General features: G+C 50.1%; 1 protein-coding gene across 1 annotated transcript in view; it reads left to right on the forward strand.

Moving 5' to 3' along the window:
• Tgfbi (transforming growth factor beta induced) overlaps positions 1 to 26106 on the forward strand; it is a 29300-nt gene extending 3194 nt beyond the window's left edge. Inside the window, exons 2-17 of the mRNA XM_036188033.1 lie at positions 1677 to 1775; positions 9731 to 9795; positions 11123 to 11283; positions 11555 to 11719; positions 11989 to 12135; positions 14026 to 14167; positions 16765 to 16977; positions 17575 to 17712; positions 18246 to 18391; positions 19082 to 19218; positions 19854 to 19984; positions 22012 to 22136; positions 23031 to 23133; positions 23640 to 23719; positions 24698 to 24722; positions 25459 to 26106. Of these exons, the coding sequence (XP_036043926.1) occupies positions 1677 to 1775; positions 9731 to 9795; positions 11123 to 11283; positions 11555 to 11719; positions 11989 to 12135; positions 14026 to 14167; positions 16765 to 16977; positions 17575 to 17712; positions 18246 to 18391; positions 19082 to 19218; positions 19854 to 19984; positions 22012 to 22136; positions 23031 to 23133; positions 23640 to 23719; positions 24698 to 24722; positions 25459 to 25499 (1918 nt within the window). The 3' untranslated portion in view covers positions 25500 to 26106. The remainder of the gene's footprint in view (positions 1 to 1676; positions 1776 to 9730; positions 9796 to 11122; positions 11284 to 11554; positions 11720 to 11988; positions 12136 to 14025; positions 14168 to 16764; positions 16978 to 17574; positions 17713 to 18245; positions 18392 to 19081; positions 19219 to 19853; positions 19985 to 22011; positions 22137 to 23030; positions 23134 to 23639; positions 23720 to 24697; positions 24723 to 25458) is intronic.
• Positions 26107 to 27002: the final 896 nt, after the last annotated feature.

A 27002-nucleotide genomic window follows, 5' to 3' on the forward strand; every position in this document is an offset into this window, starting at 1 on the left:
GACCCAACTAAGGTGGGCTGACCCAGCCTTTACCTGTGGTCACCTGTCAGGCTGGACTTTTCACCGTCACTATCATGCCCGCTCTGCTCACTTTCTGCTGTCCATTGAGCAACAAGGACAAAAATGTATTCTTCATACGGAGAAGAAACGGGGGGGGGGGGGGGGGATAAGGGGTCAGAGCGAGCAACCATCCAATCATCCAGCTGCGGACACTGTCCAAGTAATGACATGGTAGCCACAGAGTCCCGCAAATACTGTGCCCTGTGGACCACAGTTAGTTAGTTAGTTAGTTAGTTAGTTATAGTTAATTAGTTAATTGAAACAGAATCTGCATTGCCCTCAAACTCACTGTGTAGCCTAGGCTCATCTTGAACTCAGAGCAATCCTCCTGCCTCCGCATTGCATCCTTAAGGTGTTGAGAGTTGCTATTGAAGAAACTGCCTGCATCTGAATGCACCTGAAGCTGTGGGAACATGGAAATTTGTGAACACCCTCAGTCTGTTTTCTTTGATTTTCTGACTTGCAGTTTAGTCAGATCGCTGCTGGCTGCTCAGAAAAAGCCTCACCTTTGTGATCACATATGGCAGGTCCCTTGCCCCGGAGCTCCAAAGAAAATGCCAACATCACTTGGTCTGAACACCACTCTGGTTGCTCAGGAGAAGAAAATATTCAAATAGCATTCTCCAGAACACCAAAATCTCCAGAAGGCTCCAGAAAAGCCTTCTCAGCAGAAACCCAGGGAGTTTGCTTTTCCACAGTTATTGAAGATCTTTTTTAAACTAAATTGTTATACAGTGTTTCCAACCAGCCTATTCCCCTACTGACTCTAAGCAGGCGGAGAACTCTTGTCTTTACAGTTCTTTTGAGGGTAGTTGGAGGGAGGTTACATCCATGATGTATTCGTCACAGGGTCTCTTTGGTACCCAGCACAAAATAAAGCCAGCACCCCAGGTTAGAGTCTGGAAAGGAAAGTGTTGTCCTGGAGGATGTGGGGGGGTGGCTCTGAGCAGTGGGTAACGGAGGGTTAAGTGGAAGAGCACTCCCTGTCAGTCCTGACAGCAGCTGGCCACGCACCCTGGTTTACAGGGTGGATACTCCCAGTGTGATGTCCCAGGAGCCAGGCAGCTGGTCTAGACACGCAGAGCATGTCTGTTTATGGAGCTGGCTGAGAAGTGCTGGAAGCCTCTTGACAACAGGACCTGGGATGCACACTGGGATGCCAAGTCTGTGCTCAGGGCAGGTACAGATAGAGAGGAAGGCTGGCACGGCTCAGCAGTGTCGCTTGGGTCTTGCTCGTTTGCTCAGTCTGTAACAGGTAACCCAGACTTTAAGGTGCTTTACACTTAATATTTGCCTGTGCCAGAGAAGGATGCGTAGTGTCTAAGACAGACTCGAAGGATTTATTTGAGGAGGAGATTTTTATGGGAAAGAAAGATGTACATAGACTGTGCCAAAGTTTACCCCAAACTACCAAAATGCAAAATGGCTGTCTCTCCTCTCTCTGTCTCTCTGTCTCTGTCTCTGTCTCTCTCTCTCTCTCTCTCTCTCTCTCTCTCTCTCTCTCTCTCTCTCTCTCTCGACAGTGCTGCTAGCCACAGGAGGTTCACATGATGGGTCGGACCTCAGTGTGGGCTGGCTTGCGACCATCTCACTAACACTGTCGCTTTTGATTCCAGTCCCAATGTGTGCGCTGTACAGAAGGTCACTGGAACCAACAAGAAATACTTCACCAACTGCAAGCAGTGGTACCAGAGGAAAATCTGTGGCAAGTCCACGTGAGTATCTGTAGCCTCCCAAGACCACCACCTGCCGAGGAGGCCACACTGTGTGTGTGTGTGTGTGTGTGTGTGTGTGTGTGTGTGTGTGTGTGAGAGAGAGAGAGAGAGAGAGAGAGAGAGAGAGAGAGAGAGACGGAGACAGAGACAGAGACAGCCACCAAGGAAGCTATACTGTGTGTGTAAGCCAGCTGCCAAGGAGGCCACACTCTGTGTGTGTGTGTGTGTGTGTGTGTCTCAGTCTTCACTAAATGGTACAACTGTTCAGAGGAGAAGCTATGTGACTCTGGGAATGAAAAGCTTCTGTGAACTTACCACAAAGGTTAGCCTTGTGCCAAGGTAAACACTTCAGAAAGTCTCAGTGTGCCTAGAAGTCCCAACACCAGGGAGCAGCATAGCAGGTTAAGACTCAGGCTCTGCCATTTACTTGGGGAGGGTTCATCTCTTGTATCCTCAGTTGCCTCCTGTGCAAAATGGACACAGCTGAAGGAGGGTTGAACTGAGCAACATATGTAAGAGGAGGATATGGTACCTGGCGCGTCATAACTACAAACCCCAGAATATGCAAATGGAGCTCACACACACAAAGGGAAGGGCATACCCACAGAGTGTGATGGTCACAGTAGGCCTTGTGGGTGCAAAGGAGGTAACCTTTGCCCTCACTGCCTGGCTGCCTGGGGGAAGCAGTTGAATGCATGTTCTAACAGAACTCTGGGGAAAGCTAACCAGCTTTGGCATTGGCAATCAATAGACCTCAGAACTGGCTCTCCCTTGCAGAAGAGAAGATGTGCCATACAAACCCTCTTGAGTTACGTGCGGGAGCCTGACCTTCCTCTTTTCAGCAAAATAGGAAGATTTCCCTGAACTTGTCCCAGTGAGAGATTTTTAAAATGTGTTCCTTAAGCTATTGCTCTCAAGCAACTGTCTCCACCGAGAGGAGGAAACATGTTGTCCCCCTAACATGTTCGTTGAAATGAGCACCACGGTGTGTGGCTCAGATGATGTTAGGCAGGTGTTGGTCCTGGTTTCATAGAGCAGGAACGAGACCAGCAGCTCTCTGGGAGCCTCTGCACAGTCCACAGCAGCAGCTCGCAGCCGATGGACAGCCCAGGGAGCATGGTGTGAGCTGAGACACCTCTCAGATCCAGTGAACAGATGCTCAGCAGAAATTCGTGCTGTTTAGAACAAAAGGAGATTATGCAAATTCTATATGGAACATCCTTGCAGACACCCAAGTTTTAAAAACCAATTACCTCCAGTACTGATAGATACATGCATGATCTACTCAAACTTTAATTGCTTAATTAAATGAAAAGTCAGATCCCACGTAATTGCTTCTCAGAATGCTGATGCCAAGCAGCAGATCTTCATGTCAGAGCCTCGGGTTTTACAGAGCACCTGTAGCAAGATGGCCACAGGGTGGCATTTGCCATGCTGTGTCAGATGAGCCTGTGTTATGGAATTTGACTGAGGAACTCATGGCGGCTTGATTGCATTCCTTGAGAGTTCCCAGACACATGATGTTGACAGTGAGTTGTACTGGTTTACTGACTTCTACCCATGTCTCTTCTCTGTGTGCCAGGATGAGGCACAAGCCACAGGAGAGTGCTGACAGATGGTCCTGGTAGAGTCCTCTCCTCTAACTTGATTTGGTTTTGAGAGCACAGTGAGCTAGTGGGGCAAGCCTCTCACCCCACTGAGTGTAGGAGGCTGGGGTGGCAGGCACCAGCCACCAGCTCCAGGAAGGGGAAGATGGATGGGGTTGTGGATAGAAGAATAGTGTTTGTAGTGGGGTTCAGTCAAGGTCCAAGGCCATCCAGGCTTTGATCTGGATCACAAAGCTAAGAAGAAGAAATATTCACATCCAACTCCTGAATGTGGCAGGGCTTTGGAAAGCCTCAAAAAAAAGAGGAAGTTAGCTGAGGAAAACATGGGCTGATAAAAAACTTTATGATCCCAGATGGAACATCACGTGTGGCCTTGGCCTCAGGAGATGGAGCTACCTTGGAAGAGACCCAGGGTACAAAGAGGGGAAGAGGGAGAGATGGACCTCATCTCTGTGGTCCCCAAGGACGAAGAGCTTCACAGGAGTTTATGTAGGAGTGAGGTCTTCAAGGGAGCTATTTTCTGACCTGATATGGCCACAATTAAGTGCTAGGTGGGGGCTGTACAGGCTGGAGTTAATGTCATCCTGGGAGACTGGGTCCCTAGCGGTGCTTAGTTGATGGAGAGTGGGAACTAGAAGTGTGGCACTTGGAACAGAGAACTGTCTTGACAAGCCAACATGGGCACTGGCGTCTTCTCAGCCAAATGTCAGGCAGGCTACAGCAGAAGTATGTACTTCTGAGACCAGAAGGAAATTTTGGTCCCGAAAACAGATGATGAGCACCAAGTGTGAGGTAAAGATCTTGCCATGTGAGGTCACCAGAGACATGGAAACAGGCCTAGTGACTATGGAGCCTAGAACCCCTTGTCTGTGCCTGTGAGGCTCTGGGTGCTGTCTTCCAGAGGGTAGGGGTGGCCCTGCCACACTCAGCATGGTCCCTGCCACATCAATGAAGCCACTGAGTCTCCCAATAGTAGCTGTCTGCATTTCCAAGAGGAGAAGAGTCTGAGACTTTGGTGCCGTGTGTCAGAGCAGCGAACGCTGTCACACTGATTTACTGCAGGATTCGGTCAGCAAAGGACTCCTGTTTGGTGGCTTGAGTGAGGTCTGTTCCCTAGCAGTTCACGTCAGCCTTTACTTCAGAGCTGTAGAGCCCCAGAGAGACACATAGCTGATCAGACCATAGACTTGGGGCTGACAGACAGTACCTGCTCTGTGATTTCAGGCCACCATGAAAGGATAGGGAAGCATAAATGTTTTATGTGTGGCTCTAGGCTCTGGGAGTCTAGACAGAAGCTTCTTATCTGAGGCCAGGGGATGAGGGTCTGCTCAACAGACAGGTTGAAGCTGACATAACAGGGATGTCATAGCAATGGCCGGAGCTACAGCATCCTGAAGGTGATACAGAGGGCCAATGTGGAAGCCAGCAGGTGGGGGTAGCAGCCGTTCATCCCAAAGTCTTCAAATGGCTCCCCTGGCAGACAGCATGGCTCACAGGTGAGAAGCCATTTTCTGGAGTCACCTGACAGGACATTCCTGTTTCTCCAGTTCCTGGTGATACTCTGCCTTTCAGCTACATAACGTAGTTCCTCAGCATTAGCAGAAATCAGACATGTCCTGAAGCCTTCGGGGACATGGTGGCACTCTCCTGCCAGCTGGGAGGTCTACTTCTAGTAGATGTTATTCTGGCACAAAGAAGCCCTCCTTTCTCTCTCCCATGTATCTCTTCACCTGGTCCCAAGAGGAAAAGAGGTGGTCAGAAGCTGGCTGCACTGTCCCCGAACCATGCCTGTGTGGATTTCCTGTCCCGATCCATAACTTGCTCTAAGATAACAGAGACTGAGCATACTCCAAATGCCCCCATGAGGCAATGCTTTCTAAAAATTCTAGATATAGACCATTCCGTAAACTAGTAGTCTGCTTAGCTGGTGTGGAATTTTGCTCTGCTGAGAATTTTCATGAGCACGTGTACTGTGTGGGGTAACGATCCCCCAAAGATGCCCACATCCTTATCTGAAACTTGCATATACATTCCTTTACATGGAAAGGGAACTTCCCAGACATGACTGGGGTGTCCACCTTCGGTGCATCTGATGGGGTCACTGGGGTCTTTGTAAAAAAGAGGCGAAAGAGTCAGAGACCGGGGCGTGCTGAGATCCACGGCTAGACAATGTCACCAAAGGCTGAGCAACCCAGCAGCCCCCAGAAGCTGAAGGGCAGAGAAGGGACTATCCTGGCAGCTTCTAAAAGGAACATGGCCTTTGATTTTAGGCACACAAGGCCGATTTCTGACCCTAACCTTCAGAATTGTAACACAATAAGTTTGTAGGATTTTAAGCCACTGAGTTTTAGGTAATTTGTCACAACAAGGTATCAGAAACTAATAACAGGGGGTGGGGATTTAGCTCAGTGGTAGAGTGCTTGCCTAGCAAGCACAAGGCCCTGGGTTCGATCCTCAGCTCTGGGAAAAAAAGAAACTAATAACAACCCTTGCTGCTGTGTTTATAGCCCTTGGGATGTGATTTGATCATCTGGCCTTATGGAGGGTTTACTTTTGATGAAGTTGTGTTTGTTATGTTAGATTAGAACTGAGCTTCTATTTAAACAGTTTTTATTTTCATCAGCTTTAGAAGCTCCACACTGAGCACTTAGAACACACCCCTGCACTGAAGTAGTTACTGTATGTTTGCCCATTCTGTTGTCATTCTCTGACCAAGTAGTGGGGGATTATTTTAAAAAAGAAAGAAAGAGAGGAGAGAGAGAGAGAGAGAGAGAGAGAGAGAGAGAGAGAGAGAGAGAGAGAGAGAGAGAGAGAGGGAGAGAGAAGAGGAGAGGAGAGGAGAGGAGAGAAGAGAAGAGAAGAGAAGAGAAGAGAAGAGAAGAGAAGAGAAGGAAAAAGACAAAAAGAGTCCATTTGCAGATGGGAATACTGAGGCTCCAGAAGCCTGCACAACCTACTGAGAGTTGTACACTGAGAAATGGGGAGGGAGGTCTAGTCACTTTGTGCCATTCCCTGGGAGAATCAAGCCTGGCAGCTAGGGTCAGCAATGCCACAGGTATCCAAGCAAGCAGGCTAGGGTCTAGGTAGATTGTCCTATGTCTCTTTTTACAGCCCCACATCTGTAGCCAGGGTCCTAGAAACAAGTCCTCTTGGAGTCAGAGATGCCCTTTGGGCCAGAGTCACTGTCACCTCCCAGTGGCTTACTCAAGTCTGGTGGTCATCACGATGACTGACACAAGACTGAGAACCAGAACTTCTCATCAGACAACGGGTGTGGGATCTGGGGACACAGTCAGCATTTAACAGCTGCCCAAATGCACTCCCAGCCATATGGGAAATGCCATAAACCTATGTTCTGAAGTCACCTCGCAGCTCACTAGGCTCTGAAAGTTTCTGTGGCAGAGGCCCTCACTGGGGCACAGTCAGTTAGGAAAAGCCCAGTCAGCTGCTTTCTCTGTCTGCAGTCCCAGCTGGCCCTGTTACCCTGGGCCTGAGCTGGCTGCTTCCGAAAAGAGCTTAAATTGTCGATAGCTAGCAGCGTGGAACCTGCCAACTGCAGAGCCTTCTCAGCACATAAGGCTGATGTCCTCAAATGAGAGTATGGCCTAGAGCTGTACTCCCAGACAGATACCTGGAATGGCTGCCGGTGAGCCCAGAAAGGAGAGTCTCCAGGGCAAAAGAATTGGAAAAGGCTTCACAAAGGGCTGTGCTTGGTTACAGCCTTTGTCTGGAGAAGGATTCACAGACGTAGAGCCTGAACCTCTGCTGTGAGGACTGTGGTACAGAAGCCATGCACATGTGAAAGCGGGGTGCAGTCCAGCCCTGTGAGGGCCAGGGCAGGGGTGCCAACAGAAAGGCTTTGCCTTCAGCACTCTGGATACAGCACCAAATCTGTCTGCTCCCTCCAAATGTGCACTTGGTCAAGAGCCATGATCAAAGAGTGAGGCTCGCCAAAATGGGGGAAAGCCTAAGGGTACCCCCATGTGTCTAGGCTCTCAAGGACTGCTTGGCCCACCCTACCCCACAGTTTGCTTTCTGACTATCCTAAGTTGTCTGTCCTTCTGAGACTGTTCTGTTTAGGTTGTCCCTTCCTCATCAGCCCCTCAACTTTGCACTTCCCCCCATGTCATTCTCTATCCCTCTTGTACATACATGTACACACAGGTACACACATACACATACACTTTGAGGATTTTATCTTCATTGAAATCCTGGTGAAGCCACCCAAGCTGTTCAGCTGTCCTTTGGTTTGGGGGAAGGGTCTGGAACTCAGAAGCTAACATCTGGTGAATAGAGTCTGTGGGCAGTGTAGCTGGGCGCTCCGAGCCATGGGACATGAAACAGTCATGTTCACCAAGTGGGCCCAGAGAGCACTTTGTGGATAGGACAGTTTTTCCCAAATGCTTCTTTAACTTCGTGGAATTCCACATGGGCACTTTGGGAGAATGACTGAATTGAAGCGATGGCTTTATCTGATTCCACCTCCTCAACTCCAGTCATAGAACCCTGGTGTTGTTTCTGCATTTATTTATTCTATTTATTTACGTGTGTGTGTGTGTGTGTGTGTGTGTGTGTGTGTGTGTGTGTGTGTGAGGGGGGGAGGGTACAGGGTCCTGATGCTATAGGCTTAAAGCTTGGGGATCTCCCTGGATCATAGAGCAGTTGCTTTAATTATGCCACACTCTGTGGTTTAGAGACCACAGAGAGAAGTGGGTTCCCAAGGTTACCCCACTAGTCATGGAGGGATCCTAAGGTGAGCCTCCTCATCCAGGACGGCTTCTCCTACACCACTCTGCCTCGGCAAGTTCTTGAGCAGCAGAGATGACACACATTCAGAAGCTAGCATTGTGGGTTGGTCAGTGTCAGCCCTGATGTCTGTCTAGTTCTTTAGGTACAGGGATTCAAGGTAAGAAGGGAGAGATGGGAGATGTGCTGCAGAGCAGGATGCCAGAGGGTGGAGAGAGCAGGACACGGACTAATGTGTAGCCTGTTGTTCCTCTGTCTAGGGGGTGGCGTCTGTCTAGCCAAGTGACACCTATAGCTCCCTGGCTGTCTGAGAACCTGAAACGTCCCCTGGGTAACAGATGATCATACTTCATCTTCACTTAACTGAGTCTCCTGAACTGATTCCAAAGGAATTCCCAGGAACCAGCAGTCTCCTCCGCCCACACTCCTCCCCCAGCACCACATCTCTCCCGCCTGCCCGCCTCCTTTCTGATGATGTCATCCCTGAAAGAACAAGACTGGCAAATCTCTAAGATACATGAAAGGGGGGAAACTGGACTGTTTGCACTTGGCTCCAGGCCTTGGGGGAGGGGAGAGGGTGGAGGACTGCACATCTGTGAGCAGCTGTCAGCCCAGGGCTTCAGGCTCCCTTAGCTACAGTGTTGTTTGAAACTCTCTCAGCTTTGTGGCCTCCTCAGAGTATCAGGGTGGCTGAAGCATGTTTTGTGAAGTCCAGACAGCAGACAGCAGCCCACAACGGGCTCCTTGGAAGGAGGAGAGCAGACAGTCTTTAGTTTCTGAAGAAATAGTTTCTGAAGAAATGACTGTTAAGTGCCCTGCATGTCTTGGGTCATCCAAATGCAGAGGATCTTGCAAATTGGTGCTATTGGGGTCTCTGGAAAGACAATGGCGAGGCTGAAGATGAGGGTAGGTGGGGAGTCATTTATAAATAATTACTAAGATATTTTACATTTGAAACTATAAACATATTTTAATAAGTTTTTTAATGTAAATAAATAGCAAAACAGGTGCCTTTATGAAGAGGCACTCTATTTTCATTTGGAGGTAAAATCCAAGAGAACACAATGATCACCCATACTCTGCCTTTTGGGTTATTAAATCAAGTTCTAGAATAGCAGAAGAGAGAGAGAGACCACAGCCCCTCCACCCTCCACACATGCATTTTACATGTGTATTGAGACCCAGAGAAGATGTGGGACCACAGGGGTGAGGTAGGTTCAGAGCTAGAACCCACACAGGGCTCTCTAGTGCCCCCAGCTCCTTCCCCCAGAACACCATCCATCTGGCTGCCTGTGAGTGGTTGTTAGAGGTCATTGCTGGGTGAGTTATGTTTCTGATTGGGTTATTGCGTGTGCCACCTCCACCTGATTTCCCAGTCAGTTGACTGCTGGTGCTAGTAACCATCAGAAACATTTTACAAGGCTGAAGTGAGGTGCTCCTGGCCACTGATTAGGACAATCATGATAAAGCACACGCTGTCCTAAGAGTAAGGGTACTGTGCCTGCCGCCAGTTTTCTCTCCTCCCTGTGGCGTTTCTTCCCTGAGGGCATCTGGGAGGAAGAGTGATGTGCTGAGGGACCTAACCCTGGGTCTCTCTTTCAGAATCACCAGCTATGAGTGTTGTCCTGGATATGAGAAGGTCCCAGGAGAGAAAGGCTGTCCAGCAGGTGAGTGAGCCAGGCCCTGCCTGTGGGTGGATGGGACAGAAGGGCAAGAGGAAGAATTATCCTGCAAAAGACAGCAGAACCATAGCAGAGTGGGGGGCCTAAGGTTGAGTTGTCCCTCCCATGTGCTCACTGAGCCATGAGGTGCAGAGGATGGGAGATGAAAACAGTACCTCTCCCACACTACTCCTGACCTTCACCATGCAGGTGGAGAAAAGCACACTCCACTCTGTCCAGCCTCTTCCCAGAGGCTGAAGGCTCTGACCTTGCCATCAGTCACTAGCAGTGATCCTTGGGGCATCTAATAAGGGTGACCTGTTAGCCCTTCAGGTGCTCATTAGCCCTGCTAGGGAATCAGCCAGGATAACAGGTCTCTGGCCTCTGGACCAGCAGGAGGAGCACAGCAGACTAGGTGGGCTCACCCATAGGCAACAAAGGGCCCCACAAATGGCCGCAGTGAGCCAAAGATACCTGTGAATTTTATCAGAACCTTTAGTGCCACACAGCAATTATGCAGGGTTTGTATTTTGTTTTAGCTTTGAAATTCAGGATAGTTTTTAAATTAAGATATGAACAGAAATTTAAAAAAGAAAGCAATTTGACTTAGTGTCAAGATCATGATGATGTAGTTAGGTGGCAGGGCCATGGCATTGCTAAGCAAAGCAGAGGGCAGTTGGAGAAATAAAAAGGGATAAGGGTGTTGGCCTATGGGGGGACTTAACTTTGGGGTGATAGTCTCAGGTTATTTAAGGATGAACACTAGTCTGTGTATGTGCACACATCTGCTATCCTAGTTCTCAGGAAGCTGAGTCAGGAGGATGGCCATGAGCTGAGGGCCAGCCTGGGGCTACACAGTGAGTCTGTCTTAGAAAGGGAACAGACTTCCAGTTGCCGTCTCAGAGGGCTATTGCCAACTGCAGGCTGTTCCTGAACAATGCACAAATGACTGGAAGGTTTACACTTCTTTCAGACTAGCAAAGCTGTTAGGGAATAAGTGGCAACAGCTAGAGAAGTCTGTAAGACCAGTTTGGAGTCCCCTCTCATTTCTACCTGCTTTATCTAAACAAATAGGAGCAGAAGCTTGGCTCCGCTGTGCTTAAAGCAATTAGAAACTCCTCACTAGGCTGGTCCACACAGGGGCATTTGGCTTACTGAGTGGTTCCATGAAACGTGAGTTTTGAGCATCTCCATCAACAGATGTCTGGGCTTTTCTCCACCCACCGGCCCCTCCCTTTGCCCTGCAGCTCTGCCCACCGTCCCTTCTGACAAACAGGGTAGGTGTGTGTCTAGGACGGACTCACACCCATCCTTCTGCCCTCTGCCTCTGCAGCTCTCCCGCTCTCTAACCTTTATGAGACTCTGGGAGTCGTCGGATCGACCACCACGCAGCTGTACACAGACCGCACGGAAAAGCTGAGGCCTGAGATGGAGGGACCCGGCAGCTTCACCATCTTTGCCCCTAGCAATGAGGCCTGGGCTTCCTTGCCTGCGGTGAGAGGAGCCTTCTGCCCAGGGCACTTGTCCTAGGAACCACCTTTCTTCTGAGACCTGGTCACACAGTGGGGTTCTCCTGCTGTGTCAGACATCCTTTCCCTTAACCCCTAAGGGAAAGTTAAAGAGGGGCTCCCCAGGTGCCTTCCAGTGGCCTCATCCACCCACTGATGCTTACTGAAGGAGGGGCCCTTGGCAGAAGAGGGGTCTGGGTCCACTTAGAGCAGGGGCCTCTTAACTGTCTCTTAACTGTCATGCCCTTTCTTTCTAGGAAGTGTTGGATTCCCTGGTAAGCAACGTCAACATCGAACTGCTCAACGCCCTCCGCTACCATATGGTGGACAGGCGGGTCCTGACCGATGAGCTGAAGCATGGCATGGCCCTCACCTCCATGTACCAGAATTCCAACATCCAGATCCATCACTATCCCAACGGGGTAGGGGCATGCCCAGTTACCCAGCACCAGCACCGTCCTCTGTCCATAGCAAACCTTCCTCTGGCCCATCTGGGGTGTTTCTTTCTAAGGTTCTGTCCTGTGGTGTGATAAACTGTGACAAGCCCTTGCCTCCTGGGTCTTCTCTACAGACACCCCCCACACACACACACTCAGTTCCTAGCTGTGGACCCACAGTTTGCCCTCCCTGGAGTGAGTTTGCCCTTCTGGGAGTCTCCTCTGTTACTCACTCTTGCTTCTTCTCCGGGCAGATTGTAACAGTGAACTGTGCCCGGCTGCTGAAAGCTGACCACCATGCGACCAACGGGGTGGTGCATCTCATTGATAAGGTCATTTCCACCATCACCAACAATATTCAGCAGATCATTGAGATTGAAGACACCTTTGAGACCCTTCGGGTAAGGGACTACTTTGAGTAGAGGCCCATGCTGGGGACAATTGGCTTCCCCAAAGGGGCCTGGCAGGGTGTCTTCTGCAGAAGGACCTGAGGATGTCCCAAATGTGGTTACTTGGAGAAGATACTAATGAGTAGTGGGCTTGATCTACTCCAAGATATGCCCCTGTTGCAAAGATATTCTTTCTTTGGCTCTGGATAATACAGCGGTCTGTTACAGTAGTAGACAGAGTCCTCTGAGCCTTAGGGCTGAACTGTAAAGTCCAGAAGTATGAGGGCCCTCCTTCCTGATGCTCCTTCCCACACAGGACACTATTACAAATGGCTCATCAGCTGGTGTGGTGTTTCTAGACCATATGTCCCCAGCCTGGGGCCTCATAACCATGTCTCCTGGAGCATAGACCTGGCAGAGAGGCTGCTGGTAGGACTCAGAGTGTAGTCTTGATCACTGAGCCGGCCCCTGACTGCTCTGGCTGAAGGCATATGTCCAACAACTGGAAAGGCCAGCGGTTTCCTGTGGGCACTGGCCACACAGGAGGAAGTGAGCAGAGGCTGCCATGTCAGGGATTTTGCCTGATTCAAGGAGAACTTCTTAACCACAGAGTACACAGTAGGAGTGGGACAGCCCCTCCCTGGAGATCTCCAATGCAGAGACAAACACACCAGCATGGGTGCAGAGGGGCCTTGGCATTTAGAGAGAGCTCTTGGCTGGCTGAGGGAGGCCCCAGGGAGTCTAGCTCTTTAACGGCTTCTCCCTGCCTCTTCTGGGTCTTCAAGGGACTGTTCCCCCAAAGCTGACAGCACAAACTTCCATTATCAGCACAGAGTCCTATTGAGTAGCTTCCCCTTACTGTTGGGATTGACAGAAAAAACAGATTTCCTGTTTCTTTTTCCTTCAGCCCTCCTTGATACCCATGTGTCCTTGTCACATGTCCTTGGCACATAGGTGCCAGGGGACAGAGTGAGCCAAATGACTACTATTCTTTCTGGGAGACAGAGGAGATGTGAACAAGGCAGGACATTGTGATGAGCTTGGGGAGAGTCAGCAAGTGAATGGTGTGTGGACAGTGTAGCCCAAGAGGGATGGCCAGGGAGAGTCAGCAAGTGGTGTGTGGGCAGTGTAGCCCAAGAGGGATGGCAGGGAGAGTCAGCAAGTGAATGGTGTGTGGGCAGTGTAGCCCAAGAGGGCTGGCAGGGAGAGTCAGCAAATGAATGGCAGGTAGTGTAGCCCATGAGGGATGGCCAGGGAAGGCTTCTTTGGAAGAAATGCTTTGATTGGAGAGGCTGAAAGATGCAAACAGCCCAGGCTACATAGCCCCAAGGCAGAAGCACTGCTGCTGTAGGGAAGCCTGCAGGCTGAAGATGCTGCAGGCCTCACAGATGGGGGAGGTTCTCTATCGGAAGGAGAGCAGTGAGAAGCAGCTCCAGCTGTGAGGACATTGTTCTGGATGCTGTGTAACACCGAGTCATGTGATCTTTACCCTCCATAATCACTCATGAGGGACCACTAATAATTGTAGGACTAGAGCTGGGAGACATGACAGTCGGGCTCACTGTCTTCTGAGAATCTGTGCCAAGAGGAATTGGCATTTTGGTCAAGGTTTGAAGGAATAGGAGTCCAAGACGCAAAGAAAGAGAAAGAGAGGTGGAGGGAACTTCTGGATAAAGGCGTAGAGGTGGAATGGAGTGAATCCATCAACACCTGAAAAATAGCCAATGCGGCTGGAGCACAGGCCGGGGCTTGTGGAGTCCATGTTAACATAGAACTTCAGCCAGGCTTCTCTCCCACTTGGGACTTCTCTAAGTGTCTCAGGTCCCCAAGGGAGGCATAGCCAGGATGTGTGCATCTTGCCAGGTGGGCTGAGGAAACACTTCTCCTCCCTTTCCCACACAGGCTGCTGTGGCTGCATCAGGACTCAACACCCTGCTGGAGGGTGATGGTCAGTACACGCTCTTAGCTCCAACCAATGAGGCCTTTGAGAAGATCCCTGCTGAGACCTTGAACCGGATCCTGGGTGACCCAGAGGCCCTGAGAGGTGAGCAGCCTCAGCTCACGTTGCTGCTTCCTTGGAGCAGCCCAGTGGAGCCCTGGCCTAGGCTAACTCCACAAGTTTCAGGATGTCCACGGCAACCCTGGCTTGTGTTCTTCTCTGTGGCCGTGTCTCTGTGGAAGCCAAGCAGAGCCAGTTCTGAGGGTGCCCAGCTGACCCTGGCTAAGTAAAGGCAACAAAACTGGAGTGGCCCAAACTGTCAGGTGGATGGGCGATGCTTCCACAGCTTGGAGGAATCGGGTGTGGGTGGCTGGCGGTGGCATCCTTCAACTGGAATCATCTTGGTGACCTTTCATGTCTTTCTATGTCTGTCAGGAATCAGTAATGGTCGGCTGATTTCCATTGCTGGTTCCATCTTTCAGCTCCTAGGTTAGGCATGGAAGGTAGATTTAGGAGTGGTTCTATTCTTACCTCACCTGACCCCCTTTAATTCTAGGACTTCTGGAGGATCACTATTGGCACTAAGCTGCCCAGTGAACCTCTAGACCCTGTAAAGTCCACATTCTTCCTCCCAAACGTCACTAGGATGACTTCATTCACACCTACCTTGGCAGTGTACCATGTAAGATGCCTAGTGCTTTACACACACCCTGTGCATTTTAAACTCTTCAGGCCAGACATGGGAGGATGGGCCAGGCACGGGAGGACAGGGACCCTTCAGGAAGAACAGATGGGAGCTGTGCCTAGATGAGTGTTGTCCTTTAAAATACTTGTGGCCTGAGAACTGGTACTCTGCAGTGAATACAGCCTGCAGTGTGCCTTCAAGGACGTTAAAGCCTGGTAGGCAGAAGGCTTCAAACAAGCTGTTGAGATATGGTCTGGTGAGTGCAGTGAGGAAGGGCAAAGCGTCGAGGGCTAGGAAGCTTCCAGGAGAGATGTAGCAGCATCTCTGCACATATGCCTGATAGAACCAGATTATAAAGAGCAAACATTTCCTTTGGCTCACAAACTTAGACGTGTTATTTCATGATCACTTGACCCCATGGATTTCAAACCTGTGGCTTTGGAGGTTGGGCACTAAGTGACCTAAAGGCCTCACCCTAGCCCTACCTTTTAAAGTTGTCACCACCTCCCCATAGTACCACCCTGGGGGCCAAACCTTTAACATACATGCTTTGGGGGGGGGGCATTCAGCAACTAAACTATCACATGCATCAAAAAATCTTTTGTACAGAGCGCATTTTTATAGTCATTGATATTGGAACTCAATTACAGATCCCAGATATAGGGGCCTTTTGCTTATCTGCTTCCTCTGTGCAGCAAACCAGTTTGCTCAAATCGGGGGGCCCACCCTCTGCTGCTACAGCTGCAGACTTGAAGACAGAGGGTTGGGGTCTATATCAACAGTGCCGTTTTGTCTCTGGGTGCTTGACAGACAGGCAGGGAGCAGCCCTGGGCTGGCATATTTTGTTTGAAGCCTGACTTCTGGTCCTGCTCTTCTCACACCCGTGTGGCCCCTACTTCACCCCAGGACTTCAGTTCACTTCTCTAAGAAGCACGATCCCCCAGAGGCCTCATTCCTGTGGTGTCTTGTTGTTTTAAGACAGGGCTCACTATGTAGCCTAGGCTAGCCTCAAATGCAAGGCAGTCTTACTTCTGAGTGCTGGATTACAAGCATACCACCTTGCCTGGCCCAGCACAGATTTGTCCTTCTCTACTGACTGAGTTGGGTCAGTACTGGTTCTCAGAGTCTGTTTCCAGAATTCTGGTGCCTCTGTCAGCCTCAGAGCTTCCTCCTAACTGTGACAGGGCAGTTTTGGTTCCTATACTCAAAGATAAACTGAAACTCCCCTCTGTGGTGAAGCTGAGACAAAGGACCTTGGTGACATTGGAGAGCAGCATCTGGGAACCTATGGACTTGGGGAGATGTCAGGGCATGTCCTTGACTGGTCCCTGCTGCTCACTCTGCACAGGGATCATAAATTACCCTGAGAATCTGGTAGAGGTGTGAGTGTGGAGGCTTCACCTTATGACTGTCCCAACACGTGCCTCCAAAGTAGTGCCTAGACATATGCGTAAGCAATGGTTGCACCAACCTCTAAGACAGATCCTGGCCACCAGTAGACCTTGGGATAAGATGAACAAGACATACAAGTAATTCACAGCTCTCCTTTGGGGTACTTTTCATCATTTCCTGCCTCATTCTAATTAATGTCTTATAAAGGCCTAAGACATAGAAGACCCATGGTGGGCCTCGTGGAGGTTTCCCCTTCTCCCTGGCCGGTTAGGAGAATTCACCCTGAAGCCCAGTGCTCATGAGCTAATGGTTAGTGTTTCTTTGTCACGGAGAGGCTTTCACTTCAGGTCTAGGAGACAATGCCAATCTCATCTGTTTACTCATAAGGAAGATGAGACTCAAGGGACTCAAGGAGGCTATGTGGCTGGCCCAGGATCAGCAGCCAGGGAATTCAAACTCAGGCAGTCTGACTACAGAGTCCCAATGGTTTTGATAGTGGTAGGCAAGAGATGAGGATGTGGTTCCTGTGGTACCCCAGCAAAGTCCTCAGCCACAGGCAGGCTGGGAGTCGGCCCCTACAGACAGGCCATGGCAGGCCCTAGATCTGTGTCCCATTCTGCCACAGACCTGCTAAACAACCACATCCTGAAGTCAGCCTTGTGTGCCGAGGCCATTGTTGCTGGACTGTCCATGGAAACCCTAGAGGGCACCACACTGGAAGTGGGCTGCAGTGGAGACATGCTCACCATCAATGGGAAGGCTGTCATCTCCAACAAAGATGTCATGGCCACCAACGGTGTTATCCATTTCATTGATGAGCTGCTCATTCCAGATTCTGGTAAGTGAGCCTCAGGGGCCTCTGTCCTACCTAGCTTCCTCCTACTTCTAACACCCCTGATGGCAAGGCCAGGGGTATTCAGTAATCTTTTGGTCCATTCCCTGCCCTAGGTACAGTACACAGCCCTGTACCTAACATGAACCTAAGGTCTATGGGAAATGTGAACCAGATACTGTCCTGAGGCAACCAGGAACATTCTAGGGTATCTAAGGAAGGAATGAGACACCATGCTAGGGCTCTTTCTGGTCTGCATCCTGTGGTTGGGCCCCAAAGGCCATTTGCTGATGTCACAGCATTTTCTCTCCTTAGAGAACCAAGGCCACTGGCTCAGGGGAGAAGGCTGGATGGACTTTTGATTTCCATTTAGAAAGGAAGCCAGTCTCTTCCTATGGGAGTATCTTCGGAAGCAGCCACACAGGGCACACTGCCTCTTCTCCAAGGTCAAACAGGCCCGGGCCAAGCCACTCTGGTGCCTGGGACTGTGCAGCCTGCTACCAAGCGACTATGGTTCCTGATAATGTCCGTCCCATCTAGGGTGGACTGTGACATATACACATCGCCCTGTTACCTTTTGAACTCCATTTCTCCTTCTTGTAGCCAAGACACTTCTTGAGCTGGCTGCAGAATCTGACGTCTCCACAGCCATTGACCTCCTCAGACAAGCTGGCCTCAGCTCACATATCTCTGGAAAAGAGCACTTGACCTTCCTGGCCCCTCTGAATTCTGTGTTCAAAGGTAACATGGGGAACACATTCTTCTATTCTGTGGTCTCTGGGACAGCTGCCGCATCCCTACAGCACTGCCCTGATTTACAACAGCCTTGGAACCTTCTGCCCACCACAGTCCAAAGCAGATGCGACTCTATCAGAAACTTTGGACTACCCATTGTTTATCTGAAACTGCCAAAAATGTACCGGGGAATCTTTCCCTCAGTACTCAATATTTCACATCTGCCGGGAGAATGGAGCAGCCTTCGGCTTTTTGTTTGCAGGGTCAACACCAGTGTATAAGGGTCAGCTGAGCTACCACCATGGGGATGGCAAGAAAGACCTTCTCCTCCCATTGAGGGCAACAGTACAAACACCCTCAGTATCTACAGTTCCTTTTTCTATAACAAATGCCAAATATTAAGGCATTTTGGCAGCTACCCTTACTCTCTGTCACCCTTTCCAAACCAAGGGGGGATGGGCTTTCTGCTCTGAGTGTCTCATCATCCTCTCCATCTCAGGAGCCTGACTCCCTGGATCTGTCCACCCCTTTGCTTGCAGATGGTGCCCCTCACATTGATGCCCAGATGAAGACTTTGCTTCTGAACCATATGGTCAAAGAGCAACTGGCTTCCAAGTATTTGTACCATGGACAGACCCTGGACACCCTGGGTGGCAAAAAACTGCGAGTTTTCGTTTATCGAAACGTAAGTTCTAGGTCCTAACTCACACCCCTTCTTTGGCTTTAGATCTACAAAATGTTCTTTCTTTCTTTCTTTCTTTCTTTCTTTCTTTCTTTCTTTCTTTCTTTCTTTCTTTCTTTCTTTCTTTTTTTAAAGTCTTCAATAGCCAGGGCTTATGTAAGAACTGGCTTCTAATAAAGAGGAAGCAGTTTCTGGGAAGTCCGTGGTACTAGATGACACGTCCTTTCCTGCAGGCGTGGAGAGTAAGGCTCCAACCTAACTGAATTGCTGAGCACTGGGGCTACCGGGGACTCAGCAGGATGGACAGGGGCAGAGCTTGGAGACTTTGGGTCCTCCCAGGCTTCTGTGAAGAGAAGCCCCGTGAAGTTCAGCCCTCTTTGATCCAAGACCGTCCCATGTCAGACAGGAAAGAGCATAGATTGCTCCTGGTCTGGGACCAAACTGGACCGTTTAGCCAAAGATGTCCAGTGACTGGTGAAATGAACCAGTCATGAAATCGTCTCTGGTTAAATCAACCAGTGAACTACCTCTAGTGGGTCTATTGTGAGACTGATATTGTCATGGAGTCCTTGTGTAATTTTATCAGAACCGCTATGCCCACCCTCCCTTGAGAAACACTTGTGCAGGTGATGCCACTGGAGGCCCCTGCCAGAGAGGACAACCATCTCCCTTTCTCTCCCCCTTTCTGTGTAGAGCCTCTGCATTGAAAACAGCTGCATTGCTGCCCATGACAAGAGGGGCCGGTATGGGACCCTGTTCACCATGGACCGGATGCTGACCCCCCCAATGGGGACCGTTATGGATGTCCTGAAGGGGGACAATCGTTTTAGGTAACCAGTCTCATCCTGGGGCTGTCAAGTGGTCATGCTGGACCTCAAATCTTTTATCTTGCTTCCCAGGGGGTTGACCTAATGCTAGTGACACACTGGTGTGATCATCCTTGGTTGGGGTGTGGAGAGGATGAGGGTCTCAAACAGGACTCCTGCTAGCAGTGGAATCCTCATGCCCACTGTACGAGGGTCATTTTTATTACTACACGAGGATATCATTCACACCAGCAAGTCCCCTGTGAGCTAAGCCCTGTCACATCTTCCTCTTTCTGCATTTTATTTATAGGCTGCTGAGGCCACCATGTCACTTTGCTTTCTTACCTCGATCCCTCTGATTCCAACTTGCCAGTTCTCCAATGAGTGCTCTCAAGCCAAGTGTTTCCCAGACACTGACTTCAGCCACCTGCCCAAGGGCTGGGAGCCTGGACCTCTGGCTCCCAAGGATCCCGTCCTCAGCAGACACTGACTCAGCCAGGCTGTGGGTCAGCCACGCCAGGTCTTCCCTTTCTTCTTCCCTCTGGCATATCTCCTGTGTGAAACACTGGCTCTCACCAAAGATATGTGAAGTGCAGCAGTCTCCCCTCCTGTGCGGAGAGGGCATGAAAAGCAAACTAATTTTCTCTGTTTGTCTCCAGCATGCTGGTGGCCGCTATCCAGTCTGCAGGACTGATGGAGACCCTCAACCGGGAAGGGGTCTACACTGTTTTTGCTCCCACAAATGAAGCTTTCCAAGCCATGCCTGCAGATGAACTGAACAAACTCTTGGGTAAAGAGCAATTTAAGCAGATATTCCTGCTTCTCTGAAATAGCAATCCATCCAGGCCATCCTGGGAAACAAGTAATACATTACAAAGGGACTTGGTGGTAAGGCCATATTGTAGACATGTGGGCAGGATCAAGGGGACAGCAAATGGGACAACAGTGGACAATGGGGTGGGGTGAGGACAGGAGCCAGGGAGACTTGGGACAAAGAACACCGAAAACAGCCAGAGCCGTTCCCCTCATAGTAGGCCATGGCAAAGCAGGGAGCTGAGTGCCCCTCCTTTCCTTTCCGCTCTTGGGCCAGTTGACTTTCAACTGGCTATAGGAGGGCAGAGGAGATGCCACTCAATTTCCTTGGACACAGTGCCAAGCAAAAATAAAATTAGTCACTGAGGTGTGCTTTCCACTGGGGGTCTGTGATCATGAAACCACTGACCTGCATTAAATGTCTTCAGAGATTAAAAGCCTTCCCTGAGCAACTCAGCTGAGGGTGGTGGCCAAGAAGGTGAGTGAGCCGGTGAGCTGCTGAACCTCTCTGAGCCTCAGTTTCCCCTTTAGACAAATGAGGCTAGCAACAGTCCCTGGCTCACTATGATGCAGATTGAATGTGACACACAGGACAAGACACATGTTCCATTAATAGTGGTGATGACAGTGAGGTGGGATGGGGTGATGCATGCCCACCCTCCCAGCAAGGTGAGCCGGGGTATCAAACAGGCAGAAAGGAAGCAACTCAGCTAGCCTCAGAGCAAACGTTGTTTATGCTCCCTTCCTGCAGGAGAACAGAAGGCTCAGGTTGCAGTCAGCAAGGAACTAAATTTGTGTCCTGTTTAATTTTATTTATTGCCAAGCAAATGCCTGTGTCTGTGGTGCTGACGCAGGTTCCTGAGAAGAGGGGAGAAGTTCAGTCTGTATATAAACGTCCCATCCTCTCAGCCCTATAAGAATGGAATACTCCCCAGGAGGCCTGGGCCTGCTCAAATTCCCTCATGTTGAGTGTGTGAGAGTGGGGAGGGGTGTGAGAAAGCTTCCCAAACAGCCTCCAAGTCCTATGGGCAGGGGAAATGACACCTGGCGGGGAGAAAGTTGGCCCTGGTGTTGGGGACCTAGACAGGAGGCCCTGGCTTGACTTTGCACCTCTGGGCCAGATTTTTGTGGGAGGGGAACTCTTACCAACTTCAATGTAGATGTCAAGAGTCCCGTGGTACAGGGGGCTCGATGCCCTAGCACTCTAAAGACGTGTTGATAGCCAAATGAACTCTCTAAAATGTTTTAAAGTTTCCTCTGGCTTCCCTGGTCCTGGGAACGGCCACTCATGAGTCCTAGGGAAAAAGCCATTGGCTGTCTGTGGGAGGATCAGAGACCAGGGGATAGCTGGCAGATTTAGGTGCTGCCTCTCATGTAACTTGGGCAAGGCATCGGATGCCTGCCCCAGTTGGCAGAGAAACTGATGTGGGCTGGAAGGATGTCGTGATGTGCTGGGGAGGAAGGATGCTGTGGAGGGATCAACTGTCTCAGCCCTGACCTCATCGGCTCCATGGCTCCTCCAAAGCACAGCTGTTCAACCTTTTAAGTTCTCCCTCCAGGAAATAGCTCTCTCCAGCAGAAAATGCACTTGAGGGCATAATGTGTAAATATTTCACTACTGTGTTATAGTCGGCAGGAGCCACGTCAATGATGAAGCGTCCCAGATGCCGATGCTGGAAAGATCCCTGGCTTTCCAGGCAAATATTTAGCTCATGGAAACATGAGTCATACACATAGAGGAATATGGATTAACTCCTTCTCAGCTGCCACAGAATCCTGCTTAACTTAGCTGCCTGCTGGCTACAGGGCCAGCCCTCAGACTCACTTGTCTGCTGACCATTAGGCAGAGAGTGGGCCATCGGCTGTGCACACAGTGGGAACTCAGTACACACTTGTTCAGTGAGTTGTCCTCAGGAGAAACCATGGGTATCTTCTCTTGTCCCTTAACCTCACCAGTCACCACTCTTGTGCTTAACAGTGTCTCCCTCTTCCACAATTTTACAGCAAATGCCAAGGAACTTACCAATATCCTGAAATACCACATTGGTGATGAAATCCTGGTTAGCGGAGGCATTGGAGCCCTGGTGCGGCTGAAGTCTCTCCAAGGGGACAAGCTGGAAGTTAGCTCGGTGAGTGCATCAAGGGAAGGTTGGCTGCATGCTGCCGTGCCATCTTGAGGACACACCTCACTGGGCACACAACTTTTAAGATGCTAACTGGACCTTTGAGTGTGGTTTGTCCAAAGACAGCGAGAAAAGAGAAACTCCTGAGGGATGCCAAGAAAGATTATAGTCAGATGTAAGAACTTCCAGATGTTCAGGGCAACAGGGCATCTGATGTGGTTTGTGAACTTTAGAAAGTGGGAAGTAGTCACTCATCATGAGAAGTCAGTCCCCTGTCTTCTTCCCCAGCTCCAGTCCCCAAAGCCAGGCTCTCACTGGGCCATTCCATGACTGGCATCTTAAGAGGCCCTTCCACTGTGGGGCTCCTGTGGGAGGCATCTCTAGCTGTGTGTTGAGGGTGGCACTCAGCTTTGGAGCTGTGTTGAAAGTGTTTCTGCTTTGGAGAGAACACAGCAGCCTCACTCAGCAGAGGCCATTCCTGCAGATGGGAGCTGGTGGCCCTCTGCTCCTTTCTCTGCATCTTCTGTGTCCCTTGCTCACCAGATCCTTGGAGAGCATGGGAAGACGTGGGAGGAAGGCTGGGGGAGATCTCTTTAACTCAAGGTCACTCAGAGTCTCTCAGGATTGAGTTTCATGTTAGAATCCTGCCTGTCACAGGCACATGGGCTGTTTAAGAAAGCATTCACCCTGAGGGCACCTTCCCACCTATGTCGTTTCAAGGGGCTATGTGGCCTTTCTTGTACCTCAGCTCCCACTTCTGTAAGAGACAGTCTCCCTCCTTAACTGCTCACCAGAGAAGCCCTGCCACCCGTGCACAGGATGGGGTGTGGTCAGCAGGTGTCTGCTGAACAAATTAAGCCAATCACCTGCACATTTAACAACTGCTGTCTCTTCCCTTAGAAAAACAATGTAGTGAGTGTCAATAAGGAACCCGTTGCCGAAACTGACATCATGGCCACCAATGGTGTGGTCTATGCTATCAACAGTGTTCTGCAACTGCCAGGTGAGGTCCTAATCTGTGGTCCTGAATGAATGGTGCCCATGAGTATGGCCTCCCTGTGGCTGACTGGAAAGTGAATTAGGAGCTATGGCTTCAAGATGACACACTAAAGAACTTGAGGACATATTTCTTTTGAGTTGCCTGCAATCTTATCCCAACTCTTACATTTCCCAGCATGTATATTTATAGAGATGCTGATGGCAGACAAGGCCCAGATATGTGTGTGTGCATGGGGACATTGGTGGCAGACAGGCCCAGGCTGTGTGTTCATGGGGACACTGTTACAGAGAGAGCCAGGCTGTGTGTGCATGGGGACACTGTTACAGAGAGAGCCAGGCTGTGTGTTCATGGGGACACTGTTACAGAGAGAGCCGGGTTGTGTGTACATGGGGACACTGTTACAGAGAGAGCCAGGCTGTGTGTACATGAGGACATTAGTGGCAGACAGGGCCAGACTGTTTGTCCACTAAAATGCTGGTAGCAGACAGTGGGCTTTTCTTTCTCTCTAGCCAACCGACCACAAGAACGAGGAGATGAGCTGGCCGACTCTGCCCTTGAAATCTTCAAACAAGCATCAGCATTTTCCAGGGTATGTGTTCTTCCACCAGAAAGCCGTGGGCTGAGGAAAGCAGTCGTGGGATCCCCTTGCTAGTGGGGACAGCTCACTCTGAGTTCATGCTGGAGCAGCTGCCAGGCCTCCAAATTAGTCTTCCATTTTCCAAAGCTTACCCATCCTCTGCAGAGTGTGTGGCTCCTGTAGTGTGTGTGGAGCTGCCCTCCCTGGCCTCAGCCCTGTATGCCTCACCCAGAATCTCTCTCTTCCTGAGTTTCCTTGCTGGGTCCCCTGCCAGCTTAGAGCATGGTGAGGGGTCCTCTGAGTCAGGTGAAGCCTGTTAGTAGGTTACTAAAGCTTGGTTTCAAGAGAAGAGGCTTCAGGCTTGAGTCCTGACCCCAAAGGCTAGGCTGGAGCTCTATCTAACATTGGCCCTCTACTTTTGAACAGAGATCTCCTCCACAAGGGCTCTGTACTCTTACTCCTGGGAGATGCTTCAGCTGATCACCACCCCCAACTCTAAGCTTCGGTCTCAGTGGAAAAGCCTCACTTGGGGTCCCCCAGGAGTGTCTATCCTCTACATAAGACCACACTTGAAAGGGCACTTGTACAACCAAAGGCCACTAAGCTAACTGAGGGGGCTCTTTGGGACCCATGGGCTCAGTGTTCCCCTTCCTCTTCCCCACCTCAGCATTTGCTCTAAGTTGAGAAGGCAAACCCCTCCCTACACAGGTTCAGTGACAATGTGCACTAGGAAACCTGACACCCTAGGCAGGCACGACACAGGACACACAGTTACGGTAGTCCCTCTTTAGGGGACTGCCACAAGTTCCAGACAAGCCAGGGATACATAGTGAGACCCTGTCTCAAAAAAAAAAAAAAAAAAAAAAAAGAAAGAAAGAAGGAAGGAAGGAAGGACGGGAGGTGGGTGGGAAGGGAAAGACAGAGACAGAGGGGAAGAAAAGAAAAAATAAATAAAACGAAAGCCTGACCCATGATTGTTTGTTCTTTCAGGCTGCCCAGAGGTCCGTGAGGCTTGGTAAGTGTCTGGGTTTGCTGTCCCGTCTGGGCTAGTGAGCCCACCAGTCCCTGGCAGAGCCAATCAGCCGTCTGTTATCATGTGCAGTAAAAGAAGCCTGGCCCTCGGGGTCAGAGTAGCAGGGTCAGCTGGGGTCAGACAGTCAATCTAGTTTCCTTCTCTGTGACGTGAAGATAGTGGGGCGACAGCCCGTCGGGGTGGATGTGGCTCTGGGCTCAGAGAGCCTGGGAAGATTTCGCAGGGCTTGGCAGGCTCCCACACTGAGGATATCATTCCGAGATGATAGATGAAGAAAAGCCAAACCATCAAATGCTGAGTAAGACATGAAGTTCACAAACCCCAAAGTCCCCACTATGTACCTAACAGGAGAACATGACAGAGAGGGCCTCATGGCTTCTGGCCATGAGATTCTGAAGCTGGGCCCAATGGTACGTGATCCCAACTACTTGGTAGTCTGAGGCAGGAAGATTGCAAGCCTAAAGTCTAGATAGGCTACAGAATGAGTTCAAAGCTATCTGAACAATCTAGTGAAATCTTGACTCAAAAGTAAAAGTGAAAAATGGTCATGGCTATCACTCAGGGGTGAGAGATTTGCCAAGCATGCATGCAGCTCTAGTATCATCCCCTAGTAGCACCAATTCAAAAAGACTAAGAGTCCAAGACAGATAGATGGTGGCACACCAGGCAGACGGTGGGACACCTGCATCTTACTGGCTTTCATGCTTCTCATTTTCAGCTCCTGTCTATCAGCGGTTACTGGAGAGGATGAAGCATTAGCAGGAAGGACCAAGGAGGAGTGTACTGCAGCAGCTCCCTGCCAGTTTCTCTCAGTTTGCCAAAGAGACCATTGAATGTTTTTGAAACCAAATCACACTTCAACATACATGGGCTGCACCGTATCGAGATCTGAGCCTTGGACAGGTAGGGAAGAGATAGAGGAGAGACAGGTTTTTGTTTTTGTTTTTGTTTTTTTAGATTTTGATCCCTCTAAACGTGGTTGTTGACCCACTGAACACACAGATTACCTGGCTCTGACCTCCAGAAAGGACCTCTCCAAAGCATGGACTTTTCTGACTGTGCAGAGGGCCTGAAAAGAGAACTGCAGCATTTCGAAGCTCACAAATGTGAATCAAGCAGTTCCACATTCTGGCAAGCCCTGGCATGTTTCTGTAAAGCTCTTGTACAGCTGGAGAAATGGCATCACTATAAGCTATGAGTTGAACTGTTTCGGTCAGATATGTCTTGTATCCACACATGGCTTGGACACTTCTATATGGCCCTGCCCAGGTAGAAAAGAAAGGGTATATAGAATATGTAGAATATAGATTTCCTGAGTGCGATGGAGCCATGGTATATTTGTAATAATAAAAACCAAAGAGATTTATGGCTGTGTGCTGGCTGGTGTTGGGGATGGGTTCTGTTCCTTGGAGCCTGCAAGCTGCTGTACACTTGAAGCCCCCCAAGACCAGGTCAGCAAGGAACTCCAAGGGTGGTTATTGGTACGGTTCCAGCAACCAGCCCTTGGGTGCCCACACAGCTGTGTGGTGTGAACCCCAGCCTTGGCCGTTGGGTGCCCACACAGCTGTGCGGTGTGAATTCTAGTGAGGTGTGAACCCCAGTCCTGGCCCTCGGGTGCCCACACAGCTGTGCAGTGTGAACCCCAGCCCTGGCCACACTTGTTTCCACCCGGTCCCAAGTCCTCAGTGTTCACTGTACCCCTTCATTTCTCTGAACCTTCCTCCTTCCAGGCATGAGATGCCATCTTTGTGTTGGGCCTTTGATGACTTGGTCTTGCCAACACAGACCCATCAGTCAAGGGATCAGATGGGTGCTCCAGGAAGGGAGGCCACATTGGGGCTGGAGCCCATCTCCTGGCTCCACAGACCAGTATCTGACAAGAGGTAGTGCATCTTTCCCAGGCTCCACCTTCTGGGCCTACCCATGTTCAGATCTCCTTCCTGTTCCCTCAACCTATGCCATCTAGACTGTGCTCAGTATTCTGGGGTCCTTACTATGTGACTGTGATAGTGACTTAACTTCATAGACCTTCTATGTAACAGGGTGGTGACCTGCTTCCTGAGTTAGATATTTGCAGATTTGAGGGTAAGGTAAGAGAGTACTGCACAGTGTCATGTCATTATTGTCATGCCTTCTGGGATGCTCAGGATCCTTGTATCCATCACTTGGGTCTTTCCTGAAGGTCGCCTGCTCCCCTGGAGAATGAGACAGCCCTGACCATCCACTGTAACATGAATCTTAAAGAGTCTTATTAATAAAACC

This window comes from Onychomys torridus, chromosome 5, assembly GCF_903995425.1.
Source record: "Onychomys torridus chromosome 5, mOncTor1.1, whole genome shotgun sequence".
In the NCBI taxonomy this organism is placed as follows: domain Eukaryota; kingdom Metazoa; phylum Chordata; class Mammalia; order Rodentia; family Cricetidae; genus Onychomys; species Onychomys torridus.